Source organism: Octopus sinensis, linkage group LG3 (genome assembly GCF_006345805.1).
Source record: "Octopus sinensis linkage group LG3, ASM634580v1, whole genome shotgun sequence".
Classification (NCBI taxonomy): domain Eukaryota; kingdom Metazoa; phylum Mollusca; class Cephalopoda; order Octopoda; family Octopodidae; genus Octopus; species Octopus sinensis.
In genome coordinates, this window is record NC_042999.1 from 46479115 (window position 1) to 46500659 (window position 21545).

The 21545-nt window shown below is 34.0% G+C and overlaps 1 protein-coding gene across 1 annotated transcript in view; it reads left to right on the plus strand.

The window, feature by feature from the left end:
• LOC115209447 (protein inturned-like) overlaps positions 1–21545 on the plus strand; it is a 156177-nt gene that overhangs the window by 112332 nt on the left and 22300 nt on the right. The window contains exons 14-16 of the mRNA XM_036500960.1: positions 745–857; positions 10087–10187; positions 10747–10927. Of these exons, the coding sequence (XP_036356853.1) occupies positions 745–857; positions 10087–10187; positions 10747–10927 (395 nt within the window). The remainder of the gene's footprint in view (positions 1–744; positions 858–10086; positions 10188–10746; positions 10928–21545) is intronic.

A 21545-nucleotide genomic window follows, 5' to 3' on the forward strand; every position in this document is an offset into this window, starting at 1 on the left:
CTTAGGAGGAAATACTAATAATGTATGTATACTAAAATCGTGAATCATGTTACGTAATAACAGGCTAATCAGATATGAGATAATAACAATTCAAAGTAAATAACTCTGAAAATGGCTTTTGTGCCTTCCCAAAGAATATTACCCTCAGCGGCACTAGTTTTGGTATATTCGTGAATAAGTCACTAACCGAAAGAAGTGGATCTATTGTTTAGGAAAATACTATTTACTTGTTTAAGGCGTGTACTGGATAAACTGCGAAAATAACTCTAACAGTTCAAATACTAAGAAATAAGCATACTGAATTTGATTTATACCAAATGATTTAAGAAAATGAATGGGTTATTTCCCTTGGCTATATATAAGAACCCCTCGAAGGGGCGAATGGGTTATTTCCCTTGGCTGTTAAAAGAAATTATATTAGATATATAAGGATCCCTTCCAGAGGTTCGATTATCGACTTTTTTTAACAATCTGAGTATGCCATGAGGCTTCCAGACATGAGTTCTACTCACGTGTCAAGTTTCATCAAAATCGATAAAACGATGTAGGAAGAGTTAGCTTGCAACTTCACAAACACACCCACAGACAGAATTTCCCACATATGTAGCAGATTTACTATGTTTTTCCTTATCAATTATGTAGTTTTTGTTTAAATTTAATCAACATTTTCAATCGAGGTGTTTTGTTAATTCAATAAGCTTGCCTTTAAATGATTACTTTGATAAATTATATTTTACTTTTTAGGTTCTGAAGACCATGTTCGCAATGATGGAAAATATCCAGAAATGTCTACTCCTCTAGGAAGTCAGATGTCAGTCAATTCCAACGATTCTTTAGCAAGTGGCACTAACGACAAGGTAAGTTATGGATGAACAGTTTTATCGTTCTAGTAAACAAAATAGTCGCTCATGTAATTTTAATCCTTAAAACTTCTAGAATATTATACTGGATAATCCATCTAAGCTTTGTAATTATGAACTGCCTAACTTCATATGTCACTAGAGGAATATGTCTTTCGCTTGTTATTTTGATGACCTCTCAGTGAAGACTATCAATAATCTGTATACTATAATATCAGCTATATTTGTAATAGTGACCAAGTAAAATAGCCATCAGCGGTGGGTGCATGCTCTTGATCGATATAGCATGGAATATGTTGCTGCATATAAGCTGTCATAGACCCACATACCTCTGTGCATATTGAAAATCAGATTGCGAGACAATTGACTAACTTTGCTTTGCAGTTGGGTACATGGGCACGTTCTGTAGCAACCTAAGAACAGTGGAACGTAACACTGCAAAGCAAACGTAACACTTATCAGTTATGCAGTTATAACACTGCTAAAAGAATTTGAGTTTTTCTCTCATTAGAGTGTATCCCATTGTTAATTTTCGCCGGAAACCAAATGATTAACAACAAAAAAAGAACATGTGTAATTCCGTGTAATATAGCAGTGTAAAATTGAATAGATGCTAAGAGTAGAACAAGTGTCCCATTTTGTATAGCTCTTGCTACAGTTATACAAGATTTAAGTCTATATAAGTTTATGTTTCAATACTACAACCCATTTCAGTTAGTCAGTATTTCTAAATTAACACTAAACTGTTTGCTGTATTACATGAAAAACTTGTGTTTAACCCCTCCAGGATGTAGAAACATTTCTGAACAATTCTATTGATTTCTGGTTTGCTGAATCTTTCATTCTTTATTTCCTGACAAGGATAGTCTCCCGTTTTATAGAGAAACTATGATTAAATGCGATACGGTGGTTAAGATGACGGGTGTCGTAGGGAATGAATTCTGGAGGTAAATAATTAACTTTTCTGTAGAAACTACATTACTTTCAATAGGATGCAATGTTTGAAATAAACAAGTTCTTAATCGACTTTTAGAGACAAAAAGTTAACTTCCACGTAAAAATAAGAGTATTAAAATGCCTGATGGTTGCGATTTTCATGATTTTAGATGTTACACCACCCATTATGCACTTTGTTGTCTAAAGGTTGATGTCATATAGTTTTCATTACTATAGAGTGACATTAGAGGTAGTAAACTTGTAGACAGATTTAAATTTATCTTACCATCTCTTATATTTAAATAGAGTGTCGATCGCTTTTGCAAAGCTGTAATTTGTATCAAATTAAGTTTATTTTATTCATTGGGGAATATTTAACGAAAAAGCGATTTCTAACAGATGTTTATTTTTCTTCACTGCTCTCACATTCTCATGAAGATTTGCGTGTTTTGAACACCATACAAATGAAATTCTCCCTTAGCTGTTTTTATCTACAACACTTGCTCCTGTTATTAATTCCCACCGGAAACCAGATAATTAACATAAAAAAGAACATGTGTAATTCCGTGTAATATAGCGGTGTCAAATAGAATAGGTGCTAAGAGTAGAACAAGTGTCACATTTTGTATAGCTCTTACTACAGTTTCAAGCTTTAAGTCGATATAAGTTTATGCTTCAATTCTACAACCCATTCCTGTCAGTCAGTATTTCTAAATTAACACGAAACTGTTTGCTCTATTACATCAAAAACTTGTGTTTAGCTCCTTCTGGATGCAGAAACAATTCTGAACAATTCTATTGATTTCTGGTTTGCTGCACTTTTCATTCTTTATTTCCTGACAAGGATAGCCTCCCGTACTGTTTTCCCAATATCTAAACATTTTGAAGATTACAAATCTGTGTTCTTGATACGATGAAAATGAATATATTTACCAGTTTCGCCATGAACTCGTAACTCATATGTCATTTTATAAATATTCCCTATGTCAGAAGCATATATATTCTTGTTTGTCACTATTTTCTGTCTTCAAAAAACACTATTACTTAACTATGCTCTATTCTTGTTGGTTTCTTTATCTTATTTTATCGTTGTTTTTCATTTTATTTTCTCTTATTTATTTGGTCTCAATATAAAGATTTCCTTTCCACCTGCTTCTCTTTGCTTAAACATTTCCCCTTATTTTCTGTTCCTCATTTCATTGCTACACCTTGTGTTCAGTGTTGTATAGCAAGTTTCATTTATAGTCACCGTATATTAAAGGATTTTGACTCACGTTTTAGCTTAGCATCGCTTCATTAGTCTTCATTGACGAAGAAAATAGAAACATTTGTATATCGAAGTAAAGCGAAATAACCAGACAAACTGAGATTTTATATTTCTTTTGCCTTGCTATACATTCGAACTTGTACCACCTCTGCAAGTATTATGATGTAACGAAACATTTTTACGTAAGAATAGAATATATGGTTGTATATATATATATGATTACGAAAAAGGATACGACTCGTATTTCGTTATATTCATATGAATTTATAAATAAATATTTATACAATTCTGTGTGCATGTTATAAAGCATCGTTCATAAAATAACCACAAAACTTTCAGATGGCTACCGAGTATCGTGCTCTCAATCACCCTATGTTAAAGATATAAATATATAAAACATTTAGTATAAACTCAAGTAATACGTTTATGAATTGCTAAATTTAGCCTTGTTATTTGAAATATGATGTGTGTGTTACTTTATTTGGTATGTTTAGCATATCATTGCATGTAAAATTTTGTTTTCAATTCACTCGTGTAAATATGACAACACTTCCCAGCACATATGGAAAAAGGTTTCTTGTCATCTGCATCATCCAATATTTGTCTAATGTACACACCAACTTCTCGTTTTCTTTATATTTAAACACCACTTCAATGTCTTCTGCTAAACGAAATTTGTTAGCATTACACTCGTCGTTCTAAAAATCGTAACGACGTTCCACAAATGTTCTCAGATCTTATTGTTCCTATCCGTATTCTTTTACTAATACACATACAAAAAATACCAAAAAAAAAAAAAGAAACAAAAAGCGAAAACAAAAACGCTTCCTTCTTGGAAGTATATATTATATGATTTATGTACAGGGGCAAATATCATTATCAGTAAGAATACCCTCTTGTCAAACTGAAAATTAACTACTAAGTCATTTTAATTTATTTTTGATCTTAACTCCCGAAAACAGCAACTACAAAATCATTTAAAAACATTACTATCATTGAGTTTTGATATCGGTGCAGTGATATAAATTTATTATAACGACTTAGCAACTTTTCCATTACTTTATTCTATTGACTCCCTTAAGAATGAAAACGAAATTCAACTCCAGTATGATTTGAACTCAGTGCTTAAGGCGTTGTAACTAACTAAATGGCAAACTGTTCTAGTCAGCAATTTCTTATAATTCTACGAAAATCTATTTAAGGAATAAATTAACTACAATAAGTAAAATAGGAAATTGAAGGTGCCAGTTTAGTAAGCGATCTATTTGGGCATTTACGCATTAACGTGCAGAATAATCCTAATCGTAATCTAGAACTCTAGCCCTAACCCTAACCTTAAAAACCTAAACATCATACTAAGCCCTAACATAATCCTAACCCTAAAATGTTAGCCTAATCTGACCTAGATAAGTTCATTTCACAGAGTAGACTATGGATATTACAGAAGGCTGCAAGCTTAAGTAGGAGGAAACTAAAATACCTCATCACCCTCAGAGTCGAATTACAGTAATAGCTGCATGGTATATTAGTAATAATATTGTCTAGAATAAAGAGGCTAATTTTCATCTGCATGACGCTAGCTTCAGGTTATAAATGGTATAATAATTACCTATAGTCACATCAGATAAACTGTCACTATGACAGCTAGAGAATCTGAAACATGCTAATTAGTGATAAAGTGATAAACCACATGTGTTTCGGTTTGATTCATAACCATTGATGAATAATTTATTCCGTTAGAAAGCGTATATCCGAAATGGTGATGGTTGCAATAAGATGTTAATGATTCAAACACTGATATTTGTACAAATATCACCAACATTAAATTTGATATTTCTCTATCCGGGTTTTAATGACCCCCCCCCCAAAAAAAAACCCCCTCAAAAAACAAACTAACAGTAATATATTGGATCAATGAAAACTATTTCTATCAGAAAATAATATAGGTGAAGGTGTGATAATATTCTCAATTAATTAAATCTAGAAAATACAGGACAAGTGGAAGCCTAAAAAAATTGGAATGGGAAAAAAGTGTTTTGTTACTTTCAAATGTAACAGTACGAGGGGTGTTCATTAAAGATTTCCTATGACACAATTCCCGAGTACTCGGATGAAGGAAATTTGGCATAATTATTAGTACTTTTTTGCATAACCATCACCAATGGTGACACGCTTCTCCCATCCCTTTACGCTGCCATGAAAACCTCGTCTGTAGGAGTCGGTAGGTTGCGTCTGGAGCCAAGACTTTACCTCGGAAATAAGTTCATCATTCGAAAAGTGCTTTCCCTTCAAAAAAGACTTCATGGCTAGAAAGAGGTGGAAAGCATATGGTATGGTGCGAGGTCGAGAAAGTAAGAGGAATGAGGAAAGATTTCATATATAGCCGCAGAAGTGTTCTTCCATCTAGGCAACATGTGCAGTGTCAAATGCAGCGTTGTCTTGGAAGAGGTGGACTCCTTTGGTCAGCATGCCACGCCTCTCTGTTTTGATGGTGTCCCGTAATTCCTGTAGCAGAGGAGCATAATATGCCCCGTTAATTGTGGAGCCCTTTGCTAGAAAATCCATCATCACTACTCTGTGTTGGTCCCAAAAGACTGTAAGCATCACCTTGCCTGCTGAAGGTTGGACACAGGCCTTCTTTGGAGGTGGTGTGTTATCATGCTTCGATTGGACTTTAGTCTCAGAATCATAGTGATGGGCCCATATTTAATCCTGTGTGATAAGTTTGCCAAAAAATTCCTCCTCGTTTTCTCGGCTCATTACCAAAAGAGTCTGAGAGCAATTGACTCGTTCCTGCTTCTGAAAAGTTGTGAGCACCAGGGAATACATAGCACAGACAATTTCTGCATGTGCAAATGGTCGTGAATGATTTTTTCAACGGACCCTACATTTATCTTCAATTCTGGTTTCTAGTTGCCGAATAGATATGCGGCAGTTCTCCAAAATGGCGGCTTCCACTTTATGGATGATGTCGTCATCAATGGCAGAATGTGGTCGTTCAAGAATAGCACGTAGCTGACCTGATATCTAGGCTTTCAAATACATGTGCTTATCATGAGAAGAAGAACAATTAGGATAAATTCGAACTTGCTTAGTAATGTTGATAGAATACTACTGTCTATCCTACATCAGCTCGGAAGAATAGGAGATAAGTAGTTTGGTAGTTAGGGTGTTGCACTCACGATCGCGAGATTATGTGTTCGATTCCCGGACCGGGCAGTGTGTTGAGTTCTTGAATAAAACACTTCATTTCACGTAGCTCTGCGATAACTTCGACATGTGACGTGTGGCCTACTGTGCACCTGTGCAGTTAATATGGATTTGATGGAGAGAGAGAGAGAGTTAATTACTTTTCTAGATGTTGTAAATTTACTTTGCAATATTCCTAAGCTTCCGCTAACTTTTGTTTTGTACTTTTTTTGTACTTCAATGAATAAAGAATAATATCGAGAGATGGTATTTACCCATACTTTAATGTGGATGTTCTATTAGGACAAGCTATACTGCGGTAGATACCATGAAAGAAACTCTCATATTCGCTTTTGGTTTAAAATGCACTTTTGTTTATCTCCCCTATTTATCTCTTATCTTCTCGCTTGCAATATCAACAAGAGTGTATTTTGCACGAAAACCAACATGATAGTTTTCCTCCTAGTATCTGCTGCAGTATAGTTTGTCCTAATAAAACATCCACGATTAAATATTACCACTAGGTATCAACACTGCCTTTGTCGCTAACATATAAATAATGATATCACTTTCTGTGTTCTCATGTTTCCTAATGTGACAAAACTAAAAACTATAAATAAAAACGCACATTTAAGCAGGGGCTTAGAAATATTGCAAGTGAATTAATTTGTTAAGGTTCATATTATAATAAAAATGTAAATTCTAAAAGTTGACTAAAGGTAAATAATAAAAAAATGCCAGTGAGAAACCCGGGATGAAGGAAAAAAATTCCAATAAAACAGCTGCAGCTGACTTGAATGACGCCACTCAGAAAGCAGTACAATAAATATTAGTCGAGCAGTTTGAGGCAGAATAAGTTTTGATTATATTTATCTTCTAGAGAAATACTTTGAGCATACCGCAAATCATGGATAATCGCTAGATGAGCTTGACGATCCCATGACGAACCACGCCCCAGGTGGCCAGTTAGAGCATACCACAAGTCTTCACAACGATCAAGCCCCGGATGCTCTTGGCGCTACCATGAATAACCAAGTATCAGATGGCCATCTTGGTTGGACGTCGGTACTTGCGGTCTCTTTAGCCTAGTTTTTTGCTGCTGTTGCCGCATTCATACATGTTGGTTAGCAGGGGAAAGATAGAAAAATGAGAAGAGCAGCAAATATTTATGTAAAAATTTTTTAAATTTAGCAAACAGAAACAAAAAAAAATGTTTATAAAAGGTATACAATTTAAAACAAAAACATTTTTGAATTGATTTATTACATTGGTGTTCATATGCAAATAATCATTTTAAAAATCATTTAAATAAAATAATAAATGTACTTTCATATAATACATTTGGCAATGATAAATTTAGTTTAATTAATTTATCAAATTTTGATATATTTCCATATCATTTTGAGTATTATTTAGTTATTTGTAATTTTGAATAATTAATTATACTTGAATAAATAATTATTTCATTGTGATGTAAATTAAAATTTTGGTTTAAACGAAAACATGTCTAAACATTTCGGGACTAGCGCTTCCTATGGGACATTAAATAATATTTTTCGAAATATATTCCACGGAAGTCGACTTTGCTTTTCATCCTTTCGGGGTCGATAAATTAAGTACCAGTTGCGTACTGGGGTTGATCTAATCGACTGGCCCTTTCCCCAAAATTTAGAGTAGAAAAGAAAAAAAAAGAAAGAATATTTTTCTAAATATATATTTAAAACTTTATTTGCCACCATTTTGGTTTTGATATTGTTTATTTCGCCTCTGTTTCATATAAAATATATAACATAAATTCAAATTTACAAACGGAATACAACCTAAAAGACAGATTGATAATAATTATAAATACATGCTTAAATAAATAATAAAGCGAGAAAACTTCGCCCTCCATGTGGTTTGAACTCACAATAGCAGCATACACCTCGACTTGCGAAAAAATTAAAGGAAGTGCTGTCGATAGGTACTGCGCGGAAACCGATTGTGTGCTACCGGGAAATTCACATTATAAAATTTAATTTGAATAATATCTATAAACACACACAAACATGCTGTTTCTTTATTACCCACGAGGGGCTACACAGAGGGGACACTACAAACATGCATGCATGCTTACTTTGCTTGTGACGACCAATCAAAGGAGATGACAGCGTCGTTCCTGGACATTCATCATCCTCTACCTCCAGCACATTGTTTTTTATGAGAGCAGATACGAAATAGGCAGATCATGTGGCAATGACGACACTACAAGGGACCCCAAACAACAGCCTCAGGGGGTTGATGTCGATGTCTCCTCTCTTCATGCGGTCTTTGTGTTCGGATTCGATGCACTCTATTCCAGCATCTCACACGGATTTCTATGCCTTCCGATTAACAGCTATGGGCTCCAAGCGATTAAGAGGGTCACCGCTTAAAATGGGAAAGCACTTGAGATGATCCTGAAAACGAAGTGTCGGATGTCTATGAGTCCTACCTCGAGTCGCTGAAGAAGCTATCTTTGGGAACCGCTTACCCGACATCAGAATCACACGGCCAATATAGCGAGGAAAACGACGAAGGACGCAGGTATCAATGCTGTAGATCTCAACACTCAGGAGGATTTCGATATGAGGCACCTTGTCCGACCACGAGAGACCGAGGATACTTTGGAACGATATGATATGGAACGCTTCTAGTTGTCTGATCTGGTGCCAATAAAAGCCCTTTATATGTATGTATGTATGTATGTATGTATGTATGTATGTATGTATGTATGTATGTATGTATGTATGTATGTATGTATGTATGTGTGTCCACACACACGCCAATGTATATTACAAACATGCACACACATATAGATCTTTAGTAATCAACCACAAGTGATGACATTTTTTTGTTTTGTTCTATTAATTTAATTTCGTTCAATATTATAGAATTATACAAAATATTTTCTAAAAATAAGAAATATTGTAGATTAAAGATGAATTTGTACCTTACACTAACTTAAATTTCATTACATTTTGTTCCATAAGCTTTTGTTACTGCAGTAATTCTGGCGAAGTTTACAGAGTTATATTTCTATCTTGTATTAAGGAGTAAGTGAAACAAAAATAATGAAGAAATAAGAAGCTACAGTACTAAGAAGTTACATCTATGCAGTCATTGCTTTCCCATTTTGATCGTAACTATTTCATACCCAACAAATTCTCTAGAATATTTCGAAATGGAGTGAAGTACTGTTCCTTAGCTACGGGATTTAGAAGTGATCTCGAAAAAGTCAATGTTGACATTAAAGATATTATTCATTCGCTGCCGTAGGGAAATTATCTCTTTGCATATAAACGTTAACCTCATATCAAGTGACACTGCAGCAAAACAATAGTTACAGAATTCTGAAAAGCGTTTTACCTGGAGATTACACATAGAAAAAGATACAGGCTGCAGGCTGGTTTCAAGAGTTTTTCATAGCTATTTGAAATTATGTTCCGCACCAGTATTTATCAGACATACCGAAAGGTTAGATATTTTTTAGTGTTTAGTTTGACTGGATGGAAAAAAATATACATAACCATGTCGGACAATTAACATTTATTGTGTGCATTTTTGTAGCTCTGTGTCTTTAGGCAAGACTGCTAATGGTTTTTCGCTTGAGGTATAATGACTTATGTAGGACTCCAGTTTATTCACTTCCTATAATCAATAGGAATTAACCTCCATCACATATACTCACCTAAACGATTTTTAAGTCAGCAATCATGTCCTGAATCACAAATCCGAATTGAACTAACATTTCATACGCCCGATTTTTGTTTTCTAACATTTTATTCTTTAATATGTTCTTTTTCGTAATTGTAGGGAAGATTTATCTCTTTTAATGGAATATTTGATATGTCTTTCTTGAACCAGTCTTTGGGAAGTGGTTCAAAGGCTCAAGTAACTCAAGGAATTGATATTAGGTAAGTTGATTTTCATTATTTTGATTTATTGATTCTGAACGGATTTTTACGCCCATAAAAAAGGAGAAACAACAGTTTTCGTTTCATAGAAAGCCATATTAGAAGAATATACTTGAGATTTAAAACTATATATGATGTATGCTAGCTTGTGTAATAAAAATAGAGATCTGTAGAGCAAGAAGATCGTTGGAAGGTGAATTTGCAACGTGATTTCGATTTTTCATTGAACCTATCACAGTACACTATGTAGGTGTTGATGTGGAAAAAATAAGATAATCATAAAACCTATCTCTATTCTTTAAACAGTAGACCCGTGTTTTTCTCTGGCGTGCGCAAATATGGAAATAACAAATTACAACAAACTTCTTTTTTGAAAGATATACATATGACGTATTCCTAATGTAAAGAAAAAAAAGAAAAAAGACAGCAAGGCCACAATAAGAATATCCTTGATCATAGGTCTGCACAATAAAAAATGTCCTGGGATAGAAAAACAATACAATACAGTAACATCTGCAGTAGAAACTATTAACTTCGTTTCATTTTTGTATCAATTCAGGAAAGTTAAAGAAGTAAACAATGTCCTGTTCCACTATATGTGCATTGACAAACTGCAAGGTATATATGTGGATTCAGACAGACAATATAACCGAAGTACGCTCAGCAAACAGATTCTGGACAACTTCAACCGCTGCTCTCTGCAAATACATGCTATTTTTGAGAAGTCGAAAAAGAAAGCGGTAAGATATTTTTCTATTTTCAGTGTTCTGTCTTTATTCATATTCTCATTTAAGTGAACATCGTAAGGGAAGTACATTCATGCATGCACGCATCTATATACACATACTTACGCGCACATATTTATGCATATACCCTTATATAAACTAATATGTGTAAGAAAATCTTTGCAAGGGATATTTATATAATATCCCTTCATGTATGTATGTATGTATGTATGTATGTATGTATGTATGTATGTATGTATGTATGTATGTATGTATGTTCACACACACGCACATGTATATTACAAATATGCACACACATATAGATCTTTAGCGATCGCTCACAAGTGATGACATTGTCTTTATTTTGTTCTATTAATTTGATTTCGTTCAATATAGTAGAATTATACAAAATATTTTCTAAAAATAAGAAATATTGTAGATTAAAGATATATATAGATATATATATATATATATATATATATATATAAATGAGAAGAGCAGCAAATATCTATGTAAAAAATATATATCATTGATATAAAGATATATATATATATATAATATATATATATATATATATATATATGTACATATATATATATATAAATATATATGTACATATATATATATATATATATATATATATGTACATATATATATATATATATATGTATGTATATATATATATATGTATATATATATGTATATATATATGTACATATATATATATGCATATATATATGTACATATATATATATGTACGTATATGCATATTGCTAATCTGGTGATAAAATGCAGACGGCTAGGTGGATGGATTCTCCAAACTTTCAGAACAAGAGAGAAGGAGACACTGATGGTCCTATGGAAAACATTTGTCCTCAGCCGCTTGGACTACTGCTCCCAACTTTGGTCACCACACAATATAAAACAAACAGCAGAACTCGAAGCAACTCAGAGAAGCTACACAAAGAAAATCGTCTCAATGCAAAATGTCAGCTACTGGGAAAGACTGAAGGTATTAAACCTCTTCTCCCTGGAGCGGAGGCGGGAGAGATATGCAGTGATATACATCTGGAAAATCCTGGAGGGTCTTGTCCCAAACTTTGGCATTCAAAGTTACTCCAACCGCAGAACGGGGCGCCGCTGCGTGGTGCCAAGGATTCCAACATCACCATCAAAATACAGGTCCAGATACTGCAACAGCTTGGGTTTCAGAGGACCACAGCTCTTTAACATCCTCCCTAAATGCCTGAGAGACTTACACGGTGTGGATGTGGGTTTCTTTAAAACTAAACTGGATCTCTTCTTGTTGGGAGTCCCAGATGAACCTACCTCACGACAGGAGACACGGATGCGGGCAGCAGCATCGAACTCCCTTGTTGATCAAGTGCCACGTATCAGAGGTGGATTCACAAACTAGTGTAGCTCATTCAGCGGTGGTGCCCCAGCATGGCCGCGGCCTTCGGGCTAAAACATTTTTAAGGATTTAAGGATTTATATGTACATATATATATATATGTACGTGTATACATATATATGTACGTGTATACATATATATGTACGTGTATACACATATATGTATTTGTATAAATATGTATATATATATATTTATATGTATGTATGTATATATATATATAAATATATATATATGTATATATGTATGAATATATATGTATGTATATATATGTATGAATATATATGTATGAATATATATGTATGTATATATATGTATGAATATATATGTATATATATGTATGTATATATATGTATGTATATATATGTATGAATATATATGTATGAATATATATGCTTGTATATATAGATGTATGTATATATATAAGTATGTATATATATATATACATATGTATATATATGTATATATATATATGGGTGTGTGTGATTGTGTAAAGAAGAATATATTAATAAAAGGAATTCCAACCTTGTCTGATTTTCACGTTTTATTTACAATCTTATAATGATATATTATAAGATAAAATATTATAATAGATAAAATAAAATAAAATAGTAGAATGTTAAATGTTCATTCTGATTGAACTAGTACTTTCATGCATTAAATTCTGCAATCTTCGGGTTCATGTAGTTGTGGTGACAGTCATGCTTCACAATTTTTGACTGTAGCAAGATGATTGATTCTGTGCTATAAATACAGCTGGGTAGGCTCCAGAGTGCTAGGTTTTGCAAACTGTATTCTGACCAATCAGTGTGTAGTATCACTCAATTACTTAAGCTGATTGGTTGGTTGAGCTGATTAGTTTAGGCGTCACGCTTTGTTGGACATGTCAAGAGTCCTGTATCTTGACCCTGGCCGAAGCAGCAATTGTTGGGTTATTTTTAGAAATGTTGTAAATAGCCTTTGTTAGAGATTTTTATATTTTTATATTTCAATTGTCATCATCATCATTGTCAGCACCTTAATTATTGTTGCTAGTGGTGATGGTGGTGGCAATAGAACTTTTAACCCTAAATAAGATAATTTTTCTGCTATCTTCATCTTGATCACCTTTAGTATTGTTGTTGTTGTTAGTGGTCATGGTCGTAGCAGTAGAAGTAGTACCTCTAAGTATTATTATTATTGCTTATTTAGCTTGGGTTCGAATTTATCAATAAAATTCTTTTCTCTGATTTTCCTCTCGATTTCACTTGGGCTGTGTAATTTGTAGAACGGAAATATTATATACATTTTCCGGCCACATGTTGCTAGGTGGTTACTCAAAGGTATCTGACGGACCTCTGGGTCTCTAATCTGTTGCCGGTGTACACGTGAGCGTTCTGATAGTGTGTTTCCCGTTTGACCTACATATATTTCTTCACAATTTGGGCATTTGATGCAGTAAATTAAATTTCTGCTTTTGCAGTTCATATTCGCGTTTGTGAATATTTTCCCGGTTTTTGTGTTTATATATTGGCCGGTATGTATGAATTGGCATGTGCCACATCGGCTATCATTGCATTTAGATACAGTGAATGTTTGGTCTTTGTTGCTAAGGTCAAATTTTGCCTTTGTTAGTAATGTTTTCAAGTTTTTAGGCTGTCTTTTACTAAACAATCCCGCTACAAATCAGAGATGAAATATCCAAACTAACGACCGGCAATATAGCAGAAAAAATGCGAGAACTATGGACCAGAGATTGGTCAGAATACAGTTTGCAAAACCTAGCACTCTGGAGCCTACCCAGCTGTATTTATAGCACAGAATCAATCATCTTGCTACAGTCAAAAATTGTGAAGCATGACTGTCACCACAACTACATGAACCCGAAGATTGCAGAATTTAATGCATGAAAGTACTAGTTCAATCAGAATGAACATTTAACATTCTACTATTTTATTTTATTTTATTCTATTATAATATTTATCTTATAATATATCATTATAAGATTGTAAATTAAACGTGAAAATCTGACAAGGTTGGAATTCCTTTTATTAATATATGTATATATATATGTATATATATTTGTATATATATGTATGTACACATGTAGGTGTATAGATACATATATACAATGTATCTATCTGGAGGCGCTGTTCTGTTATGACCACAAACGATTGAGTCTAGCCAGTTAAAGTGCATGTATTAATAATGCGTTTCATGTTTTCTGTGCTACAGTTGTTCACATCTGAAAATTAGAAATTTTAGCGAGATAGCCTCATTCATTCTTTGTTTTGCTATGTTATGCACTTTTAAACAATTGATTATCGCATGAAGATTTTAACACGCACTGGAAAATCTAATAACAGATGTACATGTTAAAAGTAATGAGATGAGTAAGTACTACTGCTGTGAAACAATGGCAGCAAAATGAATAGCTCGCGGGAAATAGGAGGCGAATTACAATATTTGGTGAAAAATGTAACCAGAAGTGTTTGATGTAAAAGTGCTGCAATTAATTCTGATTTAACACACCAGAGCCTGATATATGTATGAAATGGGAATTGGTACATTAGGAGGTATAAGAACTTATTCAAATCCAGCGCTGACTACTCAGTGTATTCGATGTGATACATCTCTAGTGTTCTTACTAATGGAACTTGTTTTCATGGCATATGGAAATTTGGCGGAATTCTTGAAACATAACATATAACCCTTCATAACTTTTTTTTTTGTGGAACTTTTGGAAAATCTTATCGAATTTATATTCTACACAGGGAATTCACAACACTATTCTTTTCTATCTTTTATTCGTTTACTTGTATCAATCATTTGACTACGGCCATTCTGGAGCACTGCCTTTAGTCGAGCAAATCGACCCCAGGATTTATTCTTTGTAAGCCTGGTACTTATTCTGTCGGTCCTTTTTGCCGAACCGCTAAGTTACGGGGACGTAAACACACCAGCATCGGTTGTCAAGCGATGTTGGGGGGACAAACGCAGACACACAAACATATACACACACATACATACATATGTATATACGACGGGCTTCTTTCAGTTTCCGCCTACCAAATCCACTCACAAGGCTTTGGTCGGCCCGAGGCTATAGTAGAAAACACCTACCCAAGGTGCTACGCAGTGGGACTGAACCTAAAACCATGTGGTTGATATGCAAGCTATATATATATTTTTTAATTTTCGAAATTTTTTGTAAAAGGATTTTTGCTTTTCAAATTTTCGATCTTTTTTAAAAATCACAGTTTAAAATACGGTTAGTCCGAAGTTGTGGCTTAAATCCTAAGAATAGACCATTAAATTTGTTTACGGGGAGAAAGATGTCGAACAATATCAGTAAACCAGACAAGTGATTAAACAAGATGGGTATGAGATAGTCAGGAGATTTGCTAAAAATAACAGCTAAATAGCTCTTAAATCCCGCAGAAATTTGTTTTTATTTTGGTTTTTGCATAATCATCAATTCCCGTGTGTAGAATGCAAATCCGCCAAAAATTTTTTAAATTAAAAAAAAAAATGGTATGAGGGGTTATATAGAATACATAAAGCAGAATTCTGCTGGACATTTATACTGCAAATAGTTGTGTGATAGTTAAGCGAGAAACAAATATAATTCACACGAGGAAAAAAAGTATTGAACTGTTTATTTTTGACTTAAAAGATTAAAGTTTTGTTAAAAAGAAATCAAAAATAATTCTTCTTAATTTTGAGGAGAGGAGAAGGTTGCTTACATCGACCCCAGTACTCGATCGGTACTTATTTTGTCGACCCCGAAATGATTGAGAGGCAAAGAAATCTCATCAGAATTTGACCTAAGAATAGAAAAAGACAGACACAAATAAACCTAAACACTTTTTTCGGCGTGGTAATGATTCTGCCTGCTTACCGAGTTCAAAGAAATAAATATAATTACTCAAAAGACGGCGAGCTGGCACAAACGTTAGCACGCAAGGTGAAATGTGTAGCGGTATTGCGTCTGGCATTACATTCTGAGTTCAAATTCCGCCGAGGTCAACTTTGCCTTTCATCCTTTCGGGGTCGATAAATTAAGTACCAATTACGCACTGGGGTCGATGTAATCGACTTAATCCGTTTGTCTGTGCTTGTTTGTCCCCTCTGTGTTTAGCCCCTTGTGGGTAGTAAAGAAATAGAAATATATATAATGGCTCAAACTTTTGGCAGAAAGCCAGCAATTTTAGCGGTAGGGTTAAAGACGAGAACATCAATCCTACGGTTCAACTGATACTTACTTTATCGACCCCGAAAGGATAAAAAGCGAATACAACCTTGGGTGTATTTGAACTCAGAATGTGAAGAAAGAAAAATACACGGAAGCATTTTTTTTGCTTGTCGTGCAAACGATACTTATTTCTTTATTGCAGGAGAGACAAAGGAATTAAACCGATTATATCGACCCCAGTGCGTAACTGGTACTTATTCAATCGATCCCGAAAGGATGAAAGGGAAAGTCGACCTCGGCAGAATTTGAACTCAGAACGTTATGGCAGACGAAATACTGCTAAGCATTTCGCCTGGCGTGCAAACGATTCTGCCAGCTCGCTGACTTAAAGAAGTGAAATATGATGAAAATATTTGCTCCTTACTAAATAGATTTTGAACAGTAAAGACAAAGTTCAGACATATTATTTATAAGAAATCTGTTTGAACTGAGACCACTCATCTAGTATGATTAACTGATGTAAGTAAATGATTAATACATTATTTCTTACGGTCAGTTATATTCTGAGTTGTGATCGCATCGAGGTCAATTTCGTTTTTCGTTGTTTTAAGTTCAATAAAATTAAGTACCGGTTAAGTCTTGAGGTCGTTATAATTAATAGGAACTATTCATTAAATTTCAGGCCTTTTGCCTATATTAGAAATGATTATTATCAAGAGTTGCTAAAATATTTTGCAATATGCTAGGGAATAAAGCGGCGAGCTGGCAGAATCGTTAGCACGCCGGGCGAAATGCCTAGCGGTATTTCATTTGCCGCTACGTTCTGAGTTCAAATTCCGCCGAGGTCGACTTTGCCTTTCATCCTTTCGGGGTTGATTAAACACTGTGGTCGATATAATCCAGTTAATCAGTTTGTTTGTCCTTGTTTGTCCTCTCTGTGTTTAGCCCCTTGTGGGTAGTAAAGAAATAGGTATTTTGTCTGTCTTTATGTTCTGAGGTCAAATTCCGCCGAGGTCAACTGTGCCTTTCATTCTTTCAGGGTCGATAAATTAAGTTCTAGTTGCATACTGGGGTCAATCTAATGGGCTGGATCCGTCCCCCAAAATTTCGGGCCGTGTACATATAGTAGAAAAGAATATTTTTGGGATGAATTGTAGAATGGTCTGAACATTGGTCAACATGCCTTGCGGTATTTGCTGCTGCTCTATACATTCTGAGTTTAAATCGCCGAGGCCAATTTTGTTTTCCTTCCTTTCGGGGCCGACAAAATAAAGAAGTCCCAGTCAAATACTGCGAACAATGGTATCGATTAAACCTCTTCCCTTAAATTTCAAGTCTTGTTCTTTTATCAGAAATTACTTAGAACATTGGAGGCTCTAGAGCTTTAAGAGTGCTTTTAAGTACTGGAGTGGATGTTATCAATTAATCACATCCCTTGAAAATTGCTGGCCTTGGAACATAATAAGAAACAATTGTAAGTATGGTGGACTGGCAGAATCGTTTGTACATCGGGTAAAATGCTTTCTGGCATATTTCTTCAGGCTCTTAGCATTCTGAGTACAAAGCTCACCGGGGTGGACTTTGCTTTTCGGGTCGATAAAATAAGGTACCAATCAAATACTACGCCAAATGGCATCGGCAACCGCTCTCCCTCAAAACTACTAGCCTTCTGTGTAAAACAGAAACCATTATTATGGTTCCTGATTCAGGCACAAAGCCAGCAATTTTGAGAGAAGAAAATTAGGTGATTCCTTCGATTCCAGTACTTGGCATGTACAGTATTTCATCAACAGCGAATGGATGAAATGTATTTTACAACTACCTTGGGTCAAGTCATGCTTTGTCTGTACTGGTAGAAGCTATTTAGAAGTTTGTCAGATGGACTTTTCTAATTCAGAGGCTGAATTGCTTTCTTTTGAGAAGCATAGCTGGGTGTATAATTTTCCATTTCTTTAGTTTTGACATTTACGATTGTTTCCTCTGTTGTTTCCGATTCCGTCCTTAGTAAACGCTTGTGCACAGTCTGTGACTCTTTAAAATATCATAACCACAATGCTTCAGTTTTTGAATTCACTATATTGAAATCTAGCCAGATTATGCTCCCTCGCTGTTCACAATTTTCTCTGTTAGGACTACATTCATTTTTACCTAGTTATTGATAAAGCTGTTTTGGATGAAGTCGAACTGTTTCTTTTTTTTTTTCATTAAATGTCCGTCTTTTAATTTTTCACTCCGACGAATTCTTTGTAAGTGTACGAGAATCTTTCATATCAGAAAATCTTAGAATTCAGATGTTTTGTTTTTATTATACCAAATTTCTGCTGTATTTGCACATACTTTCTGCAGTTGTGTTCTTTCAATATCTATTTCACTATATATTCAGATCACTTTTATGGTCTCTCAGTTTCTGTGTACTTGTTTCCATTTTGCTTGCTGGTGCTTTGATATTTGTATATAAGCAGATCTGTTATTTATATTATTTTATTTAACCAGGTACTATCGGCGTTTGTGTTTGCTTTTGCTAAGCCTGTGACAGTCCACATTTGCCATTCTAATGATTGCTGCTATTTCATCATTATTTTATACTTGGGAGTTAACTTCGTTTCTCTTGTATATAATTTCCACTACTATAACGTCTTAATGCAAGACGTTCCTCATATTCTGGTTCATACATATATTTTGTGTTCTGTTTTTAGCGGCTAGTACAAAGTTGTGGATCTAGAGGTTGGATTTGTGCTTTCGTATTTTTTAATTTTATCCTTATCTTTTGTTTATTACCTTCTCAGCATTTATAGCTTGCGTCGATACGTTATTTGCGTTTTCGATCTATCTTCTCAGTTTTTAAGTGTTCTATTTCGATTTCAGATATTTGTTTCGTTTTTGAGAATGTGTCTTCTTAAGTTATTCGTTTGTTAGAGACCATTATAAGTTTTAGGCCAGGGATACTTTCTCTTCAAATTTTTCCAAGAATATTATCGCGGTTTCGTTTTCTTCTTTCGTAGACTGAAGTTTTGAAATATGTACTTAGAAAAGTATCCTTTTCTGGTTAGTTTGAGAAACTAGAGAGAAAACATACCCCAAAATGTCCTTTTATACAGGTTATCATTTTCTCCTGGCACCAATATTCCGCTTTTGATACTACGCCAGGTACTTCAATGAGAATGCCCTTGTGCGTTTCTGGAAAAAAAACCCAGCAAATACAAACCAAATAATTATACCAAGTAGTACTGAAAATGTTTTCCAAATATTACAAAGATATCCTTTAATACGTTTGCTATTTTTCCCTAGAAATTTCTTTTATTACTTAAACCGTAGTAACTACCATTTCTCTCATACTCTCATGTTCTTCTTCTTCTTCTTCTTCTTCTTCTTCTTCTTCTTCTTCTTCTTCTTCTTCTTCTTCTTCTTCTTCTTCTTCTGCTTCTTCTTCTTCTTCTTCTATTTTTCTTTTTCTTTTTCTTCTTCTTTTCTTTGATACTCATGATAGAGCGAGTTATTGACCCCTGATTAAATACAAGGGATGAAATAGGGTACCCCCGAAGGATCTCTGGTGTAACGTTTGTCGACGAGGAGATCAATAACTCTTCCAGCTGCTAGGCATTGACAGATCACAGTTCCGGCATTACGGACATGTGATTAGAATGACACAGGAAAAAAATCACAAGGCGGATCCTTCAAGCCATGCTAAACGGTAGGTAACCTAAGAGTAGACCATGAAGGAGATAGGTGGATGATATCCATTGTCTTATTTGGGAAACCAATCGTAAAGTCCAATGACAGTTGCTTCTGATATAACCCAAAGGAGGAAGTGCCTGAGGATTGTACCCCCACGGTCTCCCTGTTATAGTTGGCTGAGAAGATAGATATATAGATGCTTTTGTTTTGTCGTGTTCGTCAGGTGTGTATATATATATATGAATATAAAAATATAAAAGGAGCAAAAATACCGAAGATTAAGTATACACCACGTGACAAAATTATGAGTTGAAAATATGTGGGAAACATATATAAAAAGTGGAAGAGAAATGCCTTCGTTTCATATAGTTTAATATCTATTCATAAAGAAATTTTTAAAAATATATACATATATATCCAACCGGTTTTCGCTATCTAAATTAGCTTTTGAAGGGACATTGTGAAGTAATCAACTCTTGTGACAAAGGGGTTTCGCCATTTTAGATGAAATGGTGAAACCCTTTTGTCACAAGAATTTTTATATATGCTTTCCACATATTTTCAACCTATATATATATGTATATGTATATGTATATATATATATGTATTTATATATATGTATATGATCTTCATTTACGCGATTTCATGCAACTTAAGCTTCAAAATATCTGTGCAAGCGTCACATAAATAATATCAGTAATATAAGTATTACTTACACTTACTGGGGTTTTCCATTTCATCGCTGATTTTGTTTTTCCAAAATACTTATGGCATTGGCAGAACTGCATATTTGAAAAATACACTTATATATATATATATATATATAATATATATATATATATATATATATATAAGTTCAGCAGATTTTGATTATATATATATAATATATATATATATATATATATATATATATATATATATATATATATATAATGTGTGTGTGTGTATGTATGTATGTATCTTAAAATTCAAATAGTGTCATATCTAATGATTTAAAATAATGGGTAGGTACACTTAGAGATCGATGTTGATTTACTGCGTAAAACTACAATTCGTACCGTAACTAAATGCATGGATATTATAGCTGCATAATGACGACTGACTATAGGATATTTTTCAATTGAGCAGGTACATGCATAATAAGATAAAATTATAAACAAACAAAACAACTGGTATCAAGTTAGATTATTATATGTATAACTTAAAAAATGTTAGTTGAGTTGTTATTTGAGAAGAGATAATAAGAATGGAGGAAGTAATACGGTGTGCTGAAAGTATTTTACAGCTGTTTCAAGTACTGGTGTACAGATGGTGCATTTTGTGTAAAATATGTGTGTTAGCTATCCATATAGCAGCGGTCTATTATATAATCT